A 17727-nucleotide genomic window follows, 5' to 3' on the forward strand; every position below is an offset into this window, starting at 1 on the left:
CTGTTGGTTGGCAGGTGTAATCGCATCAGGATGTTCCCTGAGGTGTGTTCCCTGCAGTCTCGGTCCAGCTGTGTTTGACTGGATCGCTGCCTGCTGCCAGCCTGCTACTAGGGTCTGGAGGGGTGGGAACAGCCAGTCCCTCCCCCCTCCCCCCCCCCCCCGACCTCACAGCACATCACAGACACACACACACACATGAGCCAATCTGAGCCGGCACACCAGTTTTATTGTCGACAGGTTCGAGCACACGCAGTGACATCACAGCACAGAGCAGCAGCAGACACAGCCTGGCGGCACAGAGACACCACCCCAACTGGACCGGTTTCACAGCCTCTCCCAAACACACTGACCGGCCCTCTGGAAACAGGACAGGACCCACTGACCAGCCCCCCTGGACCAGACACACTGACCGGACTCATGGAACAGGGACCGGACACACTGACAGGACTCGTGGAACTAGGACCGGACACTGAACAGCCCTCCAGCACGAGGACTAGACAGCCCTGCAGAATGACTGGGCACTCCTGCAGGATCACTGGCCCTCCAAGAGCAAGACTGGACACCCCGTCCGGCTCTCCAGAACCAGGACCGGGCTAACTGACTGGCCCTCCAGAATCAGGACCAGACACACTGGCCGGACCTCCAGAAACAGGACCAGGACTGGACACGCACAGACTGGCCCTCCAGAATCAGGACCAGACACACTGGCCGGACCTCCAGAAACAGGACCAGGACTGGACACGCACAGACTGGCCCTCCAGAATCAGGACCAGACCGCCCTCCCCCCGCCCCCCCCAGGACCAGGACTGGACACACGGACCAACCTTCCAGCACCAGGACTGGCCGCACTAAACTAAAGCTAACTCTGTCTGCACCAGAGCGCCCTCAGCTGGATGTGTGAAAGTTGATTAAGCGAACCCCAAGAACAGTGAGTGCACTGTTTGACACCCCATCACGCCCACCCATGTCCAGACGTTTCTGGTGGTCACTTAAGTGCGCTCCAGAGCAGGGTACCCCAGTGTCTGCTGGGGTCCATTCTAGCATGGCTCTCAACTGGAGAATTAAACCTTTAATGGAATCACTAATGAGACCGATCAGTTTTTTTCCAAGGAGTCTGGTTCCTGAAACATTGAGGGTTTTTTTTTTCCCCCCAAGTTCAATGAAAGTTAATTTGGATTATGACTCAAATCTGGGGTTCAATGAACAGACCAGCTGGATGGAAACCTCTCGGATACTGGGGTGTGGGCCTCGAAGATTGTGGGAACAGAAAGCCCCCCTCAGTGCGTGAGAGGGGGACAGATAAAGATACAGGTATTGGGGTGCACGCACAAGGGGCTCAATGCAGAAGCTGCTGGATGGGAGGGTGAGATTGTGGGGGGGTGTTCAGCCTTCCTGTAGTGGGTCGTGACAGAGCACATAAACTATCACTGAACAGCAGAACAACCCTTAAGTACTTTTAGACAGGCCACAGGACAATTTACACACAATCGTAGATCTAGATAGGCGTATACATGCTGCTCTGCTGAGAGCTGTTTCTGTGTCAGTCAGTAAATCGACACAGAGCTCATTCTCTCTCTCTATCTCACAGAGCAGGGCTGCAGTCTGAGGACTTGAATAATGACCGGAGCAGAGATCAGGCCCAGAGCTCTAACACACAGTCTCTCACAGAGCAGGGCTGCAGTCTGAGGACTTGAATAATGACCGGAGCAGAGATCAGGCCCAGAGCTCTAACACACAGTCTCTCACAGAGCAGGGCTGCAGTCTGAGGACTTGAATAATGACCGGAGCAGAGATCAGGCTCAGAGCTCTAACAGTCTCTCACAGAGCAGGGCTGCAGTCTGAGGACTTGAATAATGACCGGAGCAGAGATCAGGCCCAGAGCTCTAACACACAGTCTCTCACAGAGCAGGGCTGCAGTCTGAGGACTTGAATAATGACCGGAGCAGAGATCAGGCTCAGAGCTCTAACAGTCTCTCACAGAGCAGGGCTGCAGTCTGAGGACTTGAATAATGACCGGAGCAGAGATCAGGCCCAGAGCTCTAACACAGTCTCTCACTGAGCAGGGCTGCAGTCTGAGGACTTGAATAATGACCGGAAGAGAGATCAGGCTTTGTGCATATTAACCGTTAGCTTATTCCGGTAATGCAATCAGTCAAGAATTACTAATATTGACAGCAATGATTAGGCTCAATAAATAATAGAAGAGGGTGAAGCTCCCGTCCCCCTGTTCCCTCTTCACCTCTCTCCAGGTGAGCCAGCTGCTGTCCCACACAGTAAAGCACCGATTGATCAGCACAGAGCCTTGCAGCTGCTTGTCAGTGTTTCACTGTCAACCCCTTCTGAACCTACTAACCAAATAAACATACCACAGCAGCTGAAGTGCTCCTGCAATCCTGTAGAAGACAGCACCGAGTTCACCTTGCCTTCACTCCATGCACATATAATAGCTTAGATTTGTCTATCTATACATTAATTAAAAATCCTACATAATACACATCAAGCATGACAGGTTGAGGACATCTCTCTGTAGCTAAAGGCCTGAGGAGAGAAATGGTACATTAACACATAGGCAAGCAATATCCCTTTTTCCCTTCTCTCCCTCGCTGTGTTCAGTAATACGACTTAACACAACACCTCCAAGTCCCACAATCAAAACTTTCCAGGTCTGCACAGATTACATGAGAAGAAAATTATGTCACATGATTAGAGAGGCATAGCCAATAGGAACCAGCCCTTCTCTGTCTCCTTGCCGACAGCGTATCCACTCTTCATCCACCCCTCCAATCAGAAGAAGCTCCTCCCCTTTCTTGAAGCTGAGCTCCGCCCCAGTGCCCTGGTGGTCACACAGTGTCCTCACTGACCTGCAGACAGACAGGCAGGGAGGTGGTGTGTTCTTCAGGAGGATGGAAACTCACTATGGAAATTTCATCAGCACTAACTGGCCCCAGCACAAAGTCTCTTCCTGCAGACAGATCTCTAATCAAGTACAAAATCCTCAACCACTGTAGCAATGCAACAGCATCCTCACTGGTCTGAATTAATGGGTCAGAGTTAAGTAATGTTTCATAAACCTAATTCATTAATTACCTGGCTCAGTCACTTGTCAGTCCTTAATCCAATGTGAAAATTAATTGGCTTTTCTGAGTTATTCCCTGCAGCCTGTATCTCCCTGTCCTCAGAACTGCTGTCTCCAGCAGGGCTGTGTACCTGGGTGTCCTGGGTCTCGGCCTGTCTTGCTCTCCCTCTGGTGGGGCACTCTGCGCTGGACTCGCCATCCGGGTCAGAACCGACACCCCAGGGACCAGCCAGCTGGATGGACGCCTGCAACAGAGTCGCAGAGATGAGCAGGTACAGACAGGAGGGAGAGATGGACAGAATCGCAGAGGGAGAGACGACAAGCAGACAGAGACAGAGACAGGCAGACAGCCCAACATGCAGACAGACAGAGAGAGACAGACAGTAAGACTAGCAGACAGACAGAGACAAAGGCTTGCAGACAGAATAAGACAGACAGTCAGACATGCAGACAGAAAGAGAGAGAGGTACAGTCAGACATGCAGACAGAGAGAGGTACAGTCAGACATGCAGACAGAGAGAGAGAGGTACAGTCAGACGTGCAGACAGAGAGAGAGAGAGGTACAGTCAGACATGCAGACAGAGAGAGAGAGGTACAGTCAGACATGCAGACAGAGAGAGAGAGGTACAGTCAGACATGCAGACAGAGAGAGAGAGAGAGGTACAGTCAGACATGCAGACAGAGAGAGAGAGAGGTACAGTCAGACATGCAGACAGAGAGAGAGAGAGGTACAGTCAGACATGCAGACAGGGAGAGAGAGAGAGGTACAGTCAGACATGCAGACAGAGAGAGAGAGAGGTACAGTCAGACATGCAGACAGAGAGAGAGAGGTACAGTCAGACATGCAGACAGAGAGAGAGGTACAGTCAGACATGCAGACAGAGAGAGAGAGAGGTACAGTCAGACATGCAGACAGAGAGAGAGAGGTACAGTCAGACATGCAGATGAGTCAGAGTCAGAGTCAGGCAGACCGCTCACCTGAGAGGGTTGTGGGTAGCTTTGAGGTCAGAGGCTGAGGTATCCATGTGGCCTCTTGAGGCTCCAAACAACCTGCCCAGCCAGATTCTGGGGGTGTCTGCTCCGACACCCCCCGGTCTCCCAGTTAGCTCCCTGCTGGGACTGCGATGGACATCACTGCATGGGGTCTTGAGGTCTGGGGTATCCAGGGAGGTGCCTGAGGGCTCTCCTGGGTGGAGCTGCGGATCTTGAGACAGCTCCTGGGTCCTCACGGAGCCTGTGACCCCCAAGGTCTGGCCCAGCCGCTCCCCCCAGCGCAGCAGAGAGCCCCAGCTGTGTTGAATGGCCTGGCTTGCCTGCTGAGATAACACCCTCCCAACACTAGAGGGAGCTCTCTCTGCCTCCCAGATAAACTGAGATGCAGCCTCTCCCTTACTGTCCACAGGCCCGGGCCCAGGGCTCCCATTGGCTGTCTGCCTGCTGTACCCTGAGCCCTGGTCAGCTGGGACTTCCTCGCTCTTCTGATTGGCTGTACCTGACCTCCCAGCAGTCTGATTGGTCGGGCTCTCTCTCTTGTGCTCTTGATTGGCTGAGGCAGCTGTGCAGTGTTCTTGGTTACCTTGGCCCCCGCCCTGATGGGCTGAGCTGTTTTGGCTGATGTCCCCTTTGGCCGGACTGATTCCGAGCCCTTCCTGATCGGCCCCACCGGCCGGCTCCGGGCTCCGACTGGGCGGGGTCCGGGGGTCGAGGTGATGGTGCTCGAAGAGCAGGTCAAGGTGAAAGGTCAGGAGGGCGAGAGGCTGCAGCAGGAGGAGCAGCTCCTCGAAGAGAGGCTGACAGGAAGTGTGCGCCAGACGCATGAAAGAGGCGGGGCTGTAGTGGGCCACCAGCACGTCTGTGGGCAGGGGCAGACAGAGAGGTCAAAGGGCATCTGCAAGCCAATCAAATTCCTTCAGGTTCGTTCAGCAGGGAGAATGGAAGTGTGTTCGTACCTTCACATGACTGCAGGTGGGAGAGCCAGAAGTCCAGGAGCTTTAAGCTGGAAAAGACAGGAGAGAAGGAATGAGGGAGAGAGGGGGAGACTGAGGGACAGGCGGGGATGAGCACGGTCACACAGACGTACTTGAGCAGGCCCAGCAGGAAGGCGTTGAAGCGCTGCGAGTTGAGTCTCAGCTGGGGCAGCTGGTCCACGTGGCGCTGCAGGGAGGACAGGGCCTGGGTACAGGGGCCTGGAGAGAGAGACACTCTTCCCTAAATTCAGAAATCTAATCCCAGAGTTCCCACACCTGCCAGAATCACAACGGGTCCCAATCCTACTGGGAGAGGGAGGAGGGAACTCGGTTGAACTGTGATCTCCTGTCCCAGCCTGAGGAACAGTGAGCCTGTTTCCCAATAATGCTCCATCTGTTTACAGTATATGTACATATTTTTTTTATATGTCTTTGTTGTAAATGTCTGTAGATTTTATTTTACTTTTGTTTTCTGTTTTGTTTCATGTGAATTTTTATTTGCTTTGGCAACACTGGTTGTACCCAGTGGTCATGCTAATAAAGCACCTTGAATTGAAATAAGAGACAGGGGGAAAGAGAGAGAGACAGGGGGGAGGGAGACAGGGAGAGAGAGAGACACAGGGCAGGAGACAAGGGGACAGAGACAGGGGGAGAGGAGAGTGAGACTGGAGAGAGAGACAGGGAGAGAGAGAGGGAGAGAGAGAGACAGGGGGAGAGACAAGGGGAGAGGAGAGAGAGACAGGGGGGAGGGAGAGAGAGGGAGACAAGGCAAGAGGAAAAGAAAGGCAGACAGGGAGAGATTGGGACAGAGTTGGTGAACCAGAATTGAAACAATTGCAGAAGACAGACCATACTGAAATCTATTATAAAAAGGCAGGAAGGAGTCTTCTTCTATAACTCTCCTGGGGAGACACCCCAAGACAGTCAGGAAGAAGTACTGCGGCGGGACAGACACACAGCACAGTACCGGGGCGGGTGGAGGCCTGCACCAGCCCCCAGGGCGAGTTCGGCCTCCGGCCAGCGATGAGGTCACTCTGGTAGGGCTTGAGGCTGTCCGAGAGCAGGCGACACAGAGCCGGACACAGGCACTGCAGGACCAGCCGGCCCACAGAGGGGTTAATACTGCTGTCTCCAGACTGGGCCTGAGAGGAAGAGGAGGTGAGACAGGAGAGAGAGACAGACAGGGAGAGAGGGTGAGACAGGAGAGAGAGACAGACAGGGAGAGGAGGAGAGACAGGAGAGAGAGACAGACAGGGAGAGGAGGAGAGACAGGGAGAGGAGGAGAGACAGGGAGAGGGGGGGAGGTGAGACAGGGAGAGGAAGATAGCGAGTGAGAGAGGTAGTGAAAGGAGGTGAGATGGAGAGGCAAGAGACAGCCAGAGGGAGAGGAGGAGAGCCGACAATGTAAGGAAAGAGGGGGCAGCAGTCTCACCTTCTGAACCAGAGTCCTGGAGGAGCTGAACTGAGAGAGCACAGCCTCCACTGCCACACTGACCCCGCTGACCAGCGCTGGGGACAACCAAACAGCACTGTTACACACCGCCGCACAACTGCACACTGCTACACACTGCTACAAAACAGCACTGTTACACACCGCCGCACAACTGCACACTGCTACAAAACAGCACTGTTACACACCGCCGCACAACTGCACACTGCTACACACTGCTACAAAACAGCACTGTTACATACCGCCACACAACTTCACACTGCTACACACTGCTACAAAACAGCACTGTTACACACTGCCACACAACTGCACACTGCTACAAAACAGCACAACTGCTACAAAACAGCACACTGTTACACACCACCGCACAACTGCACACTGCTACAAACCAGCACCGTTACACACCACTGCACAGCTACACAGTGCATTACACTCACACACTACTGCAACGACTGTGTGTATTGGCACCTTTCTTTTCCTGCAGGCACGGCAGGGACAGCCCCCGGTTTCCTGGAGGGGTCCATGTGCTGCTGGCCATCCAAGCCCCGCCCACCTGCCCCGAGCCGGAGAAGGAGGCGCTCCGAACCGCTGCAGGGAGAGAGAGAGAGATGTAAGGGGCTGATGGCTATACCACCCTCTCCTTCCCTAGTCCTGTGACACTGCTGTGTCCAGTCGGCATGATCGGGTTTGTCCTGTGTCAGGTCCAGCCGCCTCACCTCACCCCCAAGGCTGTGGCGTCTGGGTCACTGAATGTCACATTTCATTTTCGGTTCTGATTTGAAACCCCAGCAGACCGACCCGCAGGGCAGCATGGAGAACAGAATCTCACACAGCAGAGCTTATAGACACAGGACGTTCAGCAGTCCCCACCCTCTGGGACCTGTCCTGGGCCGGAGAGGTCAGAGAGGCCCTGTCCAGGTCAGAGGACCCTGTCACTGATCAGAGAGGCCCTGTCCTGGATCAGAGAGACCCTGTCCAGGTCAGAGGACTCTGTCACTGATCAGAGAGACCCTGTCCTGGTCAGAGAGACCCTGTCCCTGATCAGAGAGGCCCTGTCCTGGATCAGAGAGACCCTGTCCAGGTCAGAGGACCCTGTCACTGATCAGAGAGACCCTGTCCAGGTCAGAGGACCCTGTCACCAATCAGAGAGACCCTGTCCCTGATCAGAGAGGCCCTGTCCTGGATCAGAGAGACCCTGTCCTGGTCAGAGAGACCCTGTCCCTGATCAGAGGACTCCTGGAGTGCATTGCAGAGCTCTGTAAGCTGCTATAGCAACTTTCAAGCAAGTTGAACCACTGACTGGTAGGCAGTGCAGTGATGCCGGCACAGGAGTGATGTTAGACTCCTTTGTCTTCGGGCTGTTAACAACACATGACGCTGCTGTTACCCACATGTCTTAAAACGGTCAGGACCAGAACAACCCCCCACACTTACGGAGACACAAAGATACCAGCACAGACACACACTGAAACAGACAGCCAGAGATATACACACACAGACAGACACGCACAGTCACAAAGACACACACGGACGGACCTAGACAGTCAGAGATACACACACAGAATCAAAGACATACACAGTCACACAGACACAGACCCAGACAGCCAGAGATATACACACACAGACAGCCCCACACACACAGACAGCCCCACACACAGACAGCCCCACACACACAGACAGCTCCACACACACAGACAGCTCCACACACACACAGACACATACACAGACAGCCCCACACACACAGAGACACACACAGACAGCCCCACACACACAGACAGCCGCAGACACACAGACAGCCCCACACACACAGACAGCCCCCCACACACAGACAGCCCCACACACAGACAGCCCCACACACACAGACAGCTCCACACACACAGACAGCCCCACACACAGACAGCTCCACACACACAGACAGCTCCACACACAGACAGCCCCACACACACAGAGACACACACAGACAGCCCCACACACACAGACAGCCCCACACACACAGACACACACAGACAGCCCCACACACACAGACAGCCGCAGACACACAGACAGCCCCACACACAGACAGCTCCACACACACAGACAGCCCCACACACAGACAGCCCCCCACACACAGACAGCTCCACACACAGACAGCCCCACACACACAGACAGCCCCACACACACAGACAGCCCCACACACAGACAGCTCCACACACACAGACAGCTCCACACACAGACAGCCCCCCACACACAGACAGCCCCACACACAGACAGCCCCACACACACAGACAGCCCCACACACAGACAGCCCCACACACAGACAGCCACACACACAGACAGCCCCACACACACAGACAGCCCCACACACACAGACAGCTCCACACACACAGACAGCCCCACACACAGACAGCCCCACACACACAGACAGCCCCACACACAGACAGCCCCACACACACAGACAGCCCCACACACAGACAGCTCCACACACAGAGCCCCACACACACAGACAGCCCCACACACACAGACAGCCCCACACACACAGACAGCTCCACACACAGACAGCCCCACACACACAGACAGCCCCACACACACAGAGACACACACAGACAGCCCCACACACACAGAGACACACACAGACAGCCCCACACACACAGACAGCTCCACACACACAGACAGCCACACACACAGACAGCCCCACACACACAGACAGCTCCACACACAGACAGCCCCACACACACAGAGACACACACAGACAGCCCCACACACACAGACAGCCCCACACACACAGACAGCTCCACACACACAGACAGCCACACACACAGACAGCCCCACACACACAGACAGCTCCACACACAGACAGCCCCACACACACAGAGACACACACAGACAGCCCCACACACACAGAGACACACACAGACAGCCCCACACACACAGACAGCCCCACACACACAGACAGCCCCACACACACAGACAGCTCCACACACAGACAGCCCCACACACACAGAGACACACACAGACAGCCCCACACACACAGACAGCCCCACACACACAGACAGCCACACACACAGACAGCCCCACACACACAGACAGCTCCACACACAGACAGCCCCACACACACAGAGACACACACAGACAGCCCCACACACACAGACAGCCCCACACACACAGACAGCCCCACACACAGACAGCCCCACACACACAGACAGCCCCACACACACAGACAGCTCCACACACAGACAGCCCCACACACACAGACAGCTCCACACACAGACAGCTCCACACACAGAGCCCCACACACACAGACAGCCCCACACACACAGACAGCCCCACACACACAGACAGCTCCACACACAGACAGCCCCACACACACAGACAGCTCCACACACAGACAGCCCCACACACACAGACAGCCCCACACACACAGGCACCAGAACGACCGTGAGTGGAGAATTGGCCGGGGGGGGGCCCGGCTGGCTCGTCAGCGCCCCCCAGCCCAGAGCAGGGTGCAGGAGGCCGTCACTCACACTGGCGGTGCGGCCGGGTCACTGACGTCAACACCAGCCCAGAGCCGTCTGGGGGGCTCGGGGCTCCCCTGGGGGCCGGGGTGGGGCCCAGAGCCAGACAGGGCAGGGTCCGGCTGCGGGGGAAGAGAGGCGAGCACAGGCGGCTCAAATCTGCCCCCGGGAGGGGCAGCCCGGCTCTGTGCGGGGGGGAATAAGCCCCAATGGGGGAGAGACGAGGCAGAACCAGGGGGGATATTGGCCCCACGGGCGGTGGGGGGGTCAGAGCCTCGCTGGACCACGCAGCGGGGGTCTCGGGGTCCCAGGGCAGCAGCGCCTGTCGCCCCCCAGTGGCCAGCTCGGGGTAGCACTGCCTCGGCCGGGCCTCAATCCTCCAGCACGGGTTCTGCGGGCCTTCTGGGGCGCTCTGGCTCTGGAGGAAAGAGGGGGAGCAGAGCAGCTGGCGGAGAGGAAGAGGGGGAGAGGGCACTGCTGACCGGGGGGGAGAGACAAGAGGGCGGCGCCGGGGAGGTAGGTGAGAGGTGCAGGATGGGAAGGGAGGGGTGGAGCGACAGCACAGCCAGAGGACAGGAGACAGGGAGAGAGATGGAGAGCGTTAGTGTCTGGAGACGGACGGGGGTTGTGTACGGCACAGTCTCACAGCGCCCACAGGAAGCGAAAGGAAAGGATTCCGCAGGCTCTCCGGGGCAGCAGGGGTGTCCTCCGAGAGGGCCTGCGTGTGCCGAGGGTCGGAGGGGTGGAAGAGGGAGAGAGATTGGCGGCGAGCACAGCCATACCTGCAGGCTCAGTCAGGCTGGGAGACAGGCCACGGCCCTGCGCACTCACTTCCTGTACTGCTGCCACACTGCCATTGGCTCACAGCCCAGACACACCCCTCCTGGCCTTAAAGATACAGGCACCTCCTGCTGTCAGACTGCACACACTGACACACACCACACCACACACATACACTTACACACAATAACACACTGTGAGGCTCAGACACACATACACACACAACACCACACCGACACATACACAATAACACACTGAGAGGCACTGACACACGCACAACAACATACTGACACACAATAACACACACAACGCCACACTGACACACACTAACTCACACAACGCCACACTGACACACACTAACTCACACAACACCACACTGACTCACACAACGCCACACTGACTCAAACAACACCACATTGACTCACACACACAGTAACACACTGAGAGGCTCAGACACACACATTGACACACACAACATCACACTGAGACGCTCACTGACACACACAACACCAGCCTGAGAGGCTAAGACACACACAAACACACACCGACAAGCACAGTGACAGACATACACAGTAACACACCAACACACTATCTCATAGATACACACACAGACACTCATACTGTGACACATAATCACACATTGATAAGACACACACCACTGCACCGCACACTGTCAGATATAAGAACGCCGTCACACCGACACACACAGAAACAATGATACGCACTTGATCACGTGTGCAGAGATACACAACAACACACCCACATGCACAGTCACACACACGACGACACACTCAGGTACGCTGACAGACACACAGGCACATATGGGGTGGGGTTCCCAGCCCTGTTCGGTGGGAGAGGAACAGGTTCTGCACACCAGAGTGAAGACAGAGCGTGTGGTGACTGACAACTGATGAGAGGAGGAGGTGAGAGAGAAGGAGAGAGACGGGCAGTGAGGACAGCGTGAAGGGGGCGGGGCTCTCCAGCCAGCTCATTAATATTTAATGAGGCAGCGCTGACATCATCAAGCACAGTGCTGTCAGCATTCCAGAGCTGCAGCCCATGACCGCTGGCCCTGCCTGCCTGCTGTGTGTCTGTGAGAGTCCAGACTCTGTTGTAACTCTGTTGTGAAGACGCTGTGAGCCTTTCTCTTTTAAGAATGCCTCCCCATGTGGCCGCCACCTTTAATACCCCAGTGGTCACCCACCCCCGCAGATCTGGAATTTGGGTCTCAAGCTCTTACCTGTGGCTCGGCGCTCCCAGTTCCTGGCCCCATCTGCATGCCCCCTCTTCTCCTGTTCCTCTGCGGCCCTCTTACCCCCTGGGGCCAGGAGCAGACTGTCGCTGCTTGGACTGATGCTCCAAGGAGGGGTGCCGGGCTCCGGCTCCACGGAGCCTTCTGCGATTGGCTGCAAGGCCCCAGGACGGATGTGCCTCCCAGCCAATGAGGAGGGAGCCTGGGACTGTAAGTAGAAAGTGGGCGGGAGCTGTGCTGGTGGGAGGGGACAGGGCTCTGCGCAGGGCTGCGATTGGCTGTCGGTCTGTCCCGCTTCGCTGCAGGGGAGGGCAGGGTCGGGACCTCGTGGTGCCGGCTCTGCAGATCTCGGACCCGGCTGGACCTGGCACGGCTGGTTCTGGTTCTGATTCTGCTTGCTGCGGTTCCTCAGCTCCTTGAAGGTGGTGACCTTCGACCCTGCCTGCTTCTGGGGGCTCTGTTCCCACGGGGTGCTCCCGAAGGGCTGGGGCGGCACCTCCGCGTCCGGGGAGAAGACGATCAGCCAGTCGGAGCGATCCGGGCGGGGCGCCGGCGGGAGCGGCAGGGTGCTGGGGGCGGGAGGGAGCTGGGGGGGGAGGGGCGGGGCCGGGGGCGGGGCCGCCGCGTGGCTGCCGCGTTTCCGCCGGAGCGCCATCTCGTGGAAGGAGGTCTTCCTCGGCGGCTCGGGGGCGCAGCAGTCGGCCGGGGGGGACGGCTGTGGGGGGAGCCTGTCCACAAACCCCAGCTCCGCACGGGACCCCGACGGCACAGACGAGCCCGGCCCCTCCGGCTCGGGGCTCAGGCCCGGGAGCTCGTGCCGGGACAATCCGGCCAGCTCCAGCAGCCGGCAGATCTCCGCGTCCAGGGCCAGGAAGGACGGAGGCGGGGGAAGAGGAGGGGGGGCCTTCCCGGTTTTCGGAAGGGGAGCCGGAGCCTGGCTGCGGTCGACCTCCACGGGACCGGGATCGTCCGGCTGTCTTCCAGACGGGATATTGGGAACGGCGTTCCTGGGGCGGCGGGGCGGCGGAGGAGGCGGTGGCGGGGAGCGGGAGGCGCGGTAGGGGAAGAAGGAGGAAGGCAGCTGGGAATCCCGGAGAGCCGGGTCGTTCCGGTCGGATTCGGATTCGGGGGAGGAGAACGGGGAGACGGTCGTCAGCGACGAGGACGACGTTCCGGATCCCATGCCCTCCATGCCGGGGCGGGGAGGGGAAACCTGGAGGGGGGAGGGGGCCAGCGAGTCCGGGGGCGGGAGATCCCCCCGCTGGACGTCCTGCTGACCCTCCCTGAACTCGGGATTCTCCCGGAGGGGAAGCGCCCGCAGAACCTCCTTCCCTGGAATCTCGTCGGGAGACGGGGAGCAGCGGGCCGATGGGTACCCTTCGTCGGGGGAGAGGGGGGCGTCTGCGGGCTGCGGCTCCGGCGAGACGATCCGGCCCTGGGTCCCGGGGGAGCGCAGGGAGCCCAGGCTGGAGTCCGGAGGCGAGAGGGGATCGGGAGAGTCGGACTCAAAGTCGGAGCAGCTGCTGATGGAGGAAGAGGAGGACGAGAGGGAGAAGTCCAGCAGGGAGGGTGGGCAGTCGCCGCAGGAGGGCACGAGAGTGTCGTCTTCATCCTCGTCGTCCTCCTCGTCCTCCTCCTCCTCCTCGGCTCCTTCCTCCTGCTCTTCGGCCTTCTCCCGCTCCAGGCTGGGCGGGCCCTGATGGGTGGCAGCCAGCGGGGGGCGACACGGGTGCAGCTGAGGCCCCTGCTGCGAGATTGTGTTGTTGTTCTTGCGGCGCGGGCCGTTGTTGTTGTGGTTGTCGTTCCTGCTGTCCGGGGAGTGCAGGTCGCAGCACAGGCAGGGCAGGCTCGGCTCGTTGCAGTTTGGGTCGGGCTCCAGAACCGCGCTCGGTCGTGTCTGGGCCGGCTCCTGGCCCCCCTGGCGCTGCCCCGCCGCTGTCTGATCCTCACCCCCTCCTGCCCTGGGGGACGCGGAGGGCATCTTCCAGGAGGCCGGCTGGGGGCGGGGCTTGTTGGCGGCCGGGGGCGGGGCCAGGGCGGTGTTCATGTTATTATCTTCCCTCCGGCTCCCTAGCGCCGAAGATTTCTGTTCCCCCTGCTCGTTCCTCGGCCTGTCCGTCTGCCGTTTGTCGTTGTCGAGGATGTGGGAACGGGGGAGGGCTGCAGTGGGAGCTGACGGCAGTGGAGAGGAGAGCATGATGGGAAAACTGGGAAGAGAGGACTGAATTTATATTGATGTTTCTGGTAACACTAATGAAATACACTTTTCAACTCTCCTCACCCCCCCCAACACAGATCAACCAGTCTTTACTCCGGGGGGCGCTAGAGAGCAGAGGTGCTGACTAAGAGAGTGGACAGAGAAACTCTCTGGTGTCTTGGTGTTTGTGTGCCTGTGTTTTTCTCTTTGTGTCGGGTATTTATGTGTGCTTATCTGTATCTCCCTGATTGTGTGTGTGTGTAAGATTCTGTACATCAGCCTGACTGGGCATGTGTGATACTCAGTGTCTGTCTGAGTGTGTGTGTGATTCTCAGTGTCTGACTGTGTGTGCGTGATACTCAGTGTCTGTCTGAGTGTGTGTGATTCTCAGTCTGACTGTGTGTGAGATTCTCAGTCTGTCTGATTGTGTGTGATACTCAGTGTCTGTCTGAGTGTGTGTGTGATTCTCAGTGTCTGTCTGACTGTGTGTGTGTGATTCTCAGTCTGACTGTGTGTGAGATTCTCAGTCTGTCTGATTGTGTGTGATACTCAGTGTCTGTCTGAGTGTGTGTGATTCTCAGTGTCTGACTGTGTGTGATTCTCAGACTGTGTGAGATTCTCAGTCTGTCTGATTGTGTATGATTCTCAGTGTCTGTCTGACTGTGTGTGTGATTCTCAGTCTGACTGTGTGTGATTCTCTGTGTCTCAGAGAGTGTGTGTGTGTGATTCTCAGTGTAGCAGCGATGCTCTGGGTGTCCTGTCAGTGAGCTCAGTCTTGTGTGGGGCAGTGTGGGAGATTCAGGAAGGGAGACAGGGAGAGGAGGGATGGGGCAGGACATCAAGCCATGTTCAGGTCCCTCAGCACCTGCAAGGACAGCGCAGAGAACACACTCACACAGACGCCGACAGATCGGGCACGTTTTTCATCGGGGAGACGATAAAGGTGCTGACCGGCCGCACACGCCCTCCGGAGGACCGACGCGGACCGGACGTCAACAAGCGCCCGCTGTGAATAACTAACCCCGCACACACCGCCCTCGGCTCAGGGCGGCTCTGTCTCCGGTCACGATGGCGTTCAGAACCCGTTTGACCGACGCGACCGGACCGCAGGTGCCTCTCCCCAGTCTGGGCGAGTCTTTCTCGCTCCCTGTTTCTCTCTCTCTCTCTGCCGGTACCGCGACGGACCGAGCCCGGCACCAGGGAACAGAACCGGTTGCCTAGGGATGAATTCGGCTGCCCTCGTCTGTGCCGCAGCCCCAAACACATCGGCTCTGCCCGAAACCGCACCGGGGGCCGCTGGGGTCGTCAGGACGGCGGGGGCACGAGCGTGCAGGGGTCGGTATGACGTCATCGCCTGGATACAGCCCCCACGGGCGCCGGCTTTTATCGATCGCCGGCCACATCGATCGGGCAGCGCTGTGCACGACGCAGCCCGTCGCTCCGCATCGCCCCTCGCCGCAGTGTCCCCACTCGGCTGCCCCGAGACCAGGTCCTCGCCCCCCACTCCCACGGGGGGGGAGCCGGCGCTGCAGCCGCGGACGGGGCGAGGCGCGGGGGTGCGCGCGCGCGACACGCCGGGCTGAGCGCGAGATTCTCGGGACGGACAGGAGCGACGACACCGCGCGGGGACTCGCAGGGCTCCCGGACGGCCTACCTGCGGGTGCTGCTCGGACAGGTCCGCGGCCGCTGCAGTCGCACGGATGCTGTGCCGTGTGACAGCTTTCTCCCTCTCCGTCTCTCTCTCTCGCTCTCTCTCTCTCTCTCCTCCCTCTCTCCCCTCCCTCTCTCTCTCGTCAGCTGTGCCTACTCCCTCCCTCCCCAGCCCCTAGTCTCTCTCACCTCTCTACCTGACTCTCATTCCAGCTCTCTTCTCCTCTCAAGATCGCTGTCCTCCTCCTCTCCCTCTCCCAGTATCTCTCCTGATCTCCCAGTATCTTTCCTCCTCTCCCAGTATCTCCCCTCCTCTTCCAATATCCCCCCCTCCTCTCCCAATGTCTCCCCTCCTCTCCCAGTATCTTTCCTGATCTCTCAGTATCTCTGCTCCTCTCCCAGTATCTTTCCTGATCTCTCAGTATCTCTGCTCCTCTCCCAGTATCTCCCCTGCTCTTCCAATATCCCCCCTCCTCTCCCAGTATCTCTCCTGATCTCCCAGTATCTTTCCTCCTCTTCTAGTTTATCTCCTGATCTCTCAGTATGTCCCCTTCTCTCCCAGTATCACGCCTGATCTCCCAGTATCCCTCCTCCTCTCCCAGTCCACATTGCTCTTTCTCTCTGGTTTATCCTCACCAGTCTGAAAGCTCATCCCCCTCACAGTCCAGGTGTCTGGGTCAGGCCCTCCCTGTGCTCCTGGTGTCTGGGTCAGGCTGTGCCTGTGCTCCAGGTGTCTGGGTCTGGCCCTCCCTGTGCTCCAGGTGTCTGGGTCTGGCTCTCCCTGTGTTCCAGGTGACAGGGCTGCTCTCCCTGTGCTCCAGGTGTCTGGGTCTGGCTCTCCCTGTGCTCCAGGTGACAGGGCTGCTCTCCCTGTGCTCCAGGTGTCTGGGTCAGGCTGTGCCTGTGCTCCAGGTGTCTGGGTCTGGCTCTCCTGACCCACTGACCTGTTCGATCTTCACCAGCACCCACAGACAGGTCGGGAAATTACAGTCACTGTGGAATCGAAGCATAGCAGAGCTCACAGGGCCTCCTGGCCACACCCACAGAGCACGCTGGCCTTGCAGTGTTCACACTCTGACACTGACACACTAAACACCGAAAACTGACACACACCAACACACACACAGGGGGTCTGATCAATACTAAGAGACTCATCTTGTGGCTCCTGATTCCTGAGCACAGCGATAGAGGAGTGTGTGTTAATGCAGAATGTCTGTTAAATCATAAATGATGTTTTCTCAGCTCAAAAACTATCATGCAAAAAAAGCTGTATATACTGTACTGTGCCATTTTGAAACCTTTGATTTTTTAACATTTGCAATAAACACAGCCAATGACAATCCTCTCTGTTTTTATCATTGATAGACCAGCTCTCCATTTCAGGAGTAATAAATATATCCTGTATAAAATTCGCTATAGCGTACGAAACAGACATCAGCCAACATAAGCAACAGACCTGTCCCTATAGGGCAGTATTGCTGTTCCCGAATTTTAAACAATTGTGGTATTTACTTTTCCTTGATGATTTGTGCATATTGCAGAGCTTTTCTATGTGTGGTTAGAATTTTCGTGTATTTTGTGAAACCACTGCTTTTTCAAAATGCACTAAAGTATACAAACACAAACACCCCAGCACACTAGGGTAGCACTGATACCTCCTGCCTCTGCGACCTCTTGAAAGGGATGCTGTACACGAGGTGTTCTTGGTTTTCGTATGTCTGCATTTCCTGGGATCTCTTACATGCTGTGTTTGTGTCATATTAGTGTACAGTACATGACTGTTATTTTTTGGTAAATGTATAAAGTATGGTGTAATCTTACATATATACATATTCCACATGACATCGTGTATGCGTACACTTAG

The 17727-nt window shown here is 57.1% G+C and overlaps 1 protein-coding gene across 5 annotated transcripts; it reads right to left on the reverse strand.

The window, feature by feature from the left end:
• Positions 1-206: 206 nt before the first annotated feature.
• On the reverse strand, positions 207-16020 carry rusc1 (RUN and SH3 domain containing 1). 5 transcript variants are annotated; one of them, XR_015930568.1, is made up of 12 exons: positions 15868-16019; positions 12005-15078; positions 9994-10461; positions 6962-7081; positions 6476-6552; positions 6011-6185; positions 5157-5262; positions 5026-5072; positions 4055-4928; positions 3208-3321; positions 776-2861; positions 207-734 (listed from the first exon to the last, which is right to left on the reverse strand). XR_015930568.1 is itself a non-coding variant. In XM_088620606.1 (11 exons), the coding sequence occupies exons 2-11, from the start codon at positions 14211-14213 to the stop codon at positions 2696-2698; spliced, it is 4356 nt and encodes a 1451-aa protein (XP_088476732.1). In that variant the 5' UTR covers positions 14214-14223; positions 15868-16020; the 3' UTR covers positions 207-2695. The 5 variants fall into 5 exon arrangements, 4 of the variants coding, with proteins under 4 accessions (XP_088476732.1, XP_088476734.1, XP_088476731.1 ...); XM_088620606.1 differs by having other exon boundaries at positions 207-2861; positions 12005-14223; positions 15868-16020; XM_088620608.1 differs by having other exon boundaries at positions 207-2861; positions 9994-10458.
• Positions 16021-17727: the final 1707 nt, after the last annotated feature.

This window comes from Lepisosteus platostomus, chromosome 26 (assembly GCF_059453375.1).
Source record: "Lepisosteus platostomus isolate fLepPlt1 chromosome 26, fLepPlt1.hap1, whole genome shotgun sequence".
Classification (NCBI taxonomy): domain Eukaryota; kingdom Metazoa; phylum Chordata; class Actinopteri; order Semionotiformes; family Lepisosteidae; genus Lepisosteus; species Lepisosteus platostomus.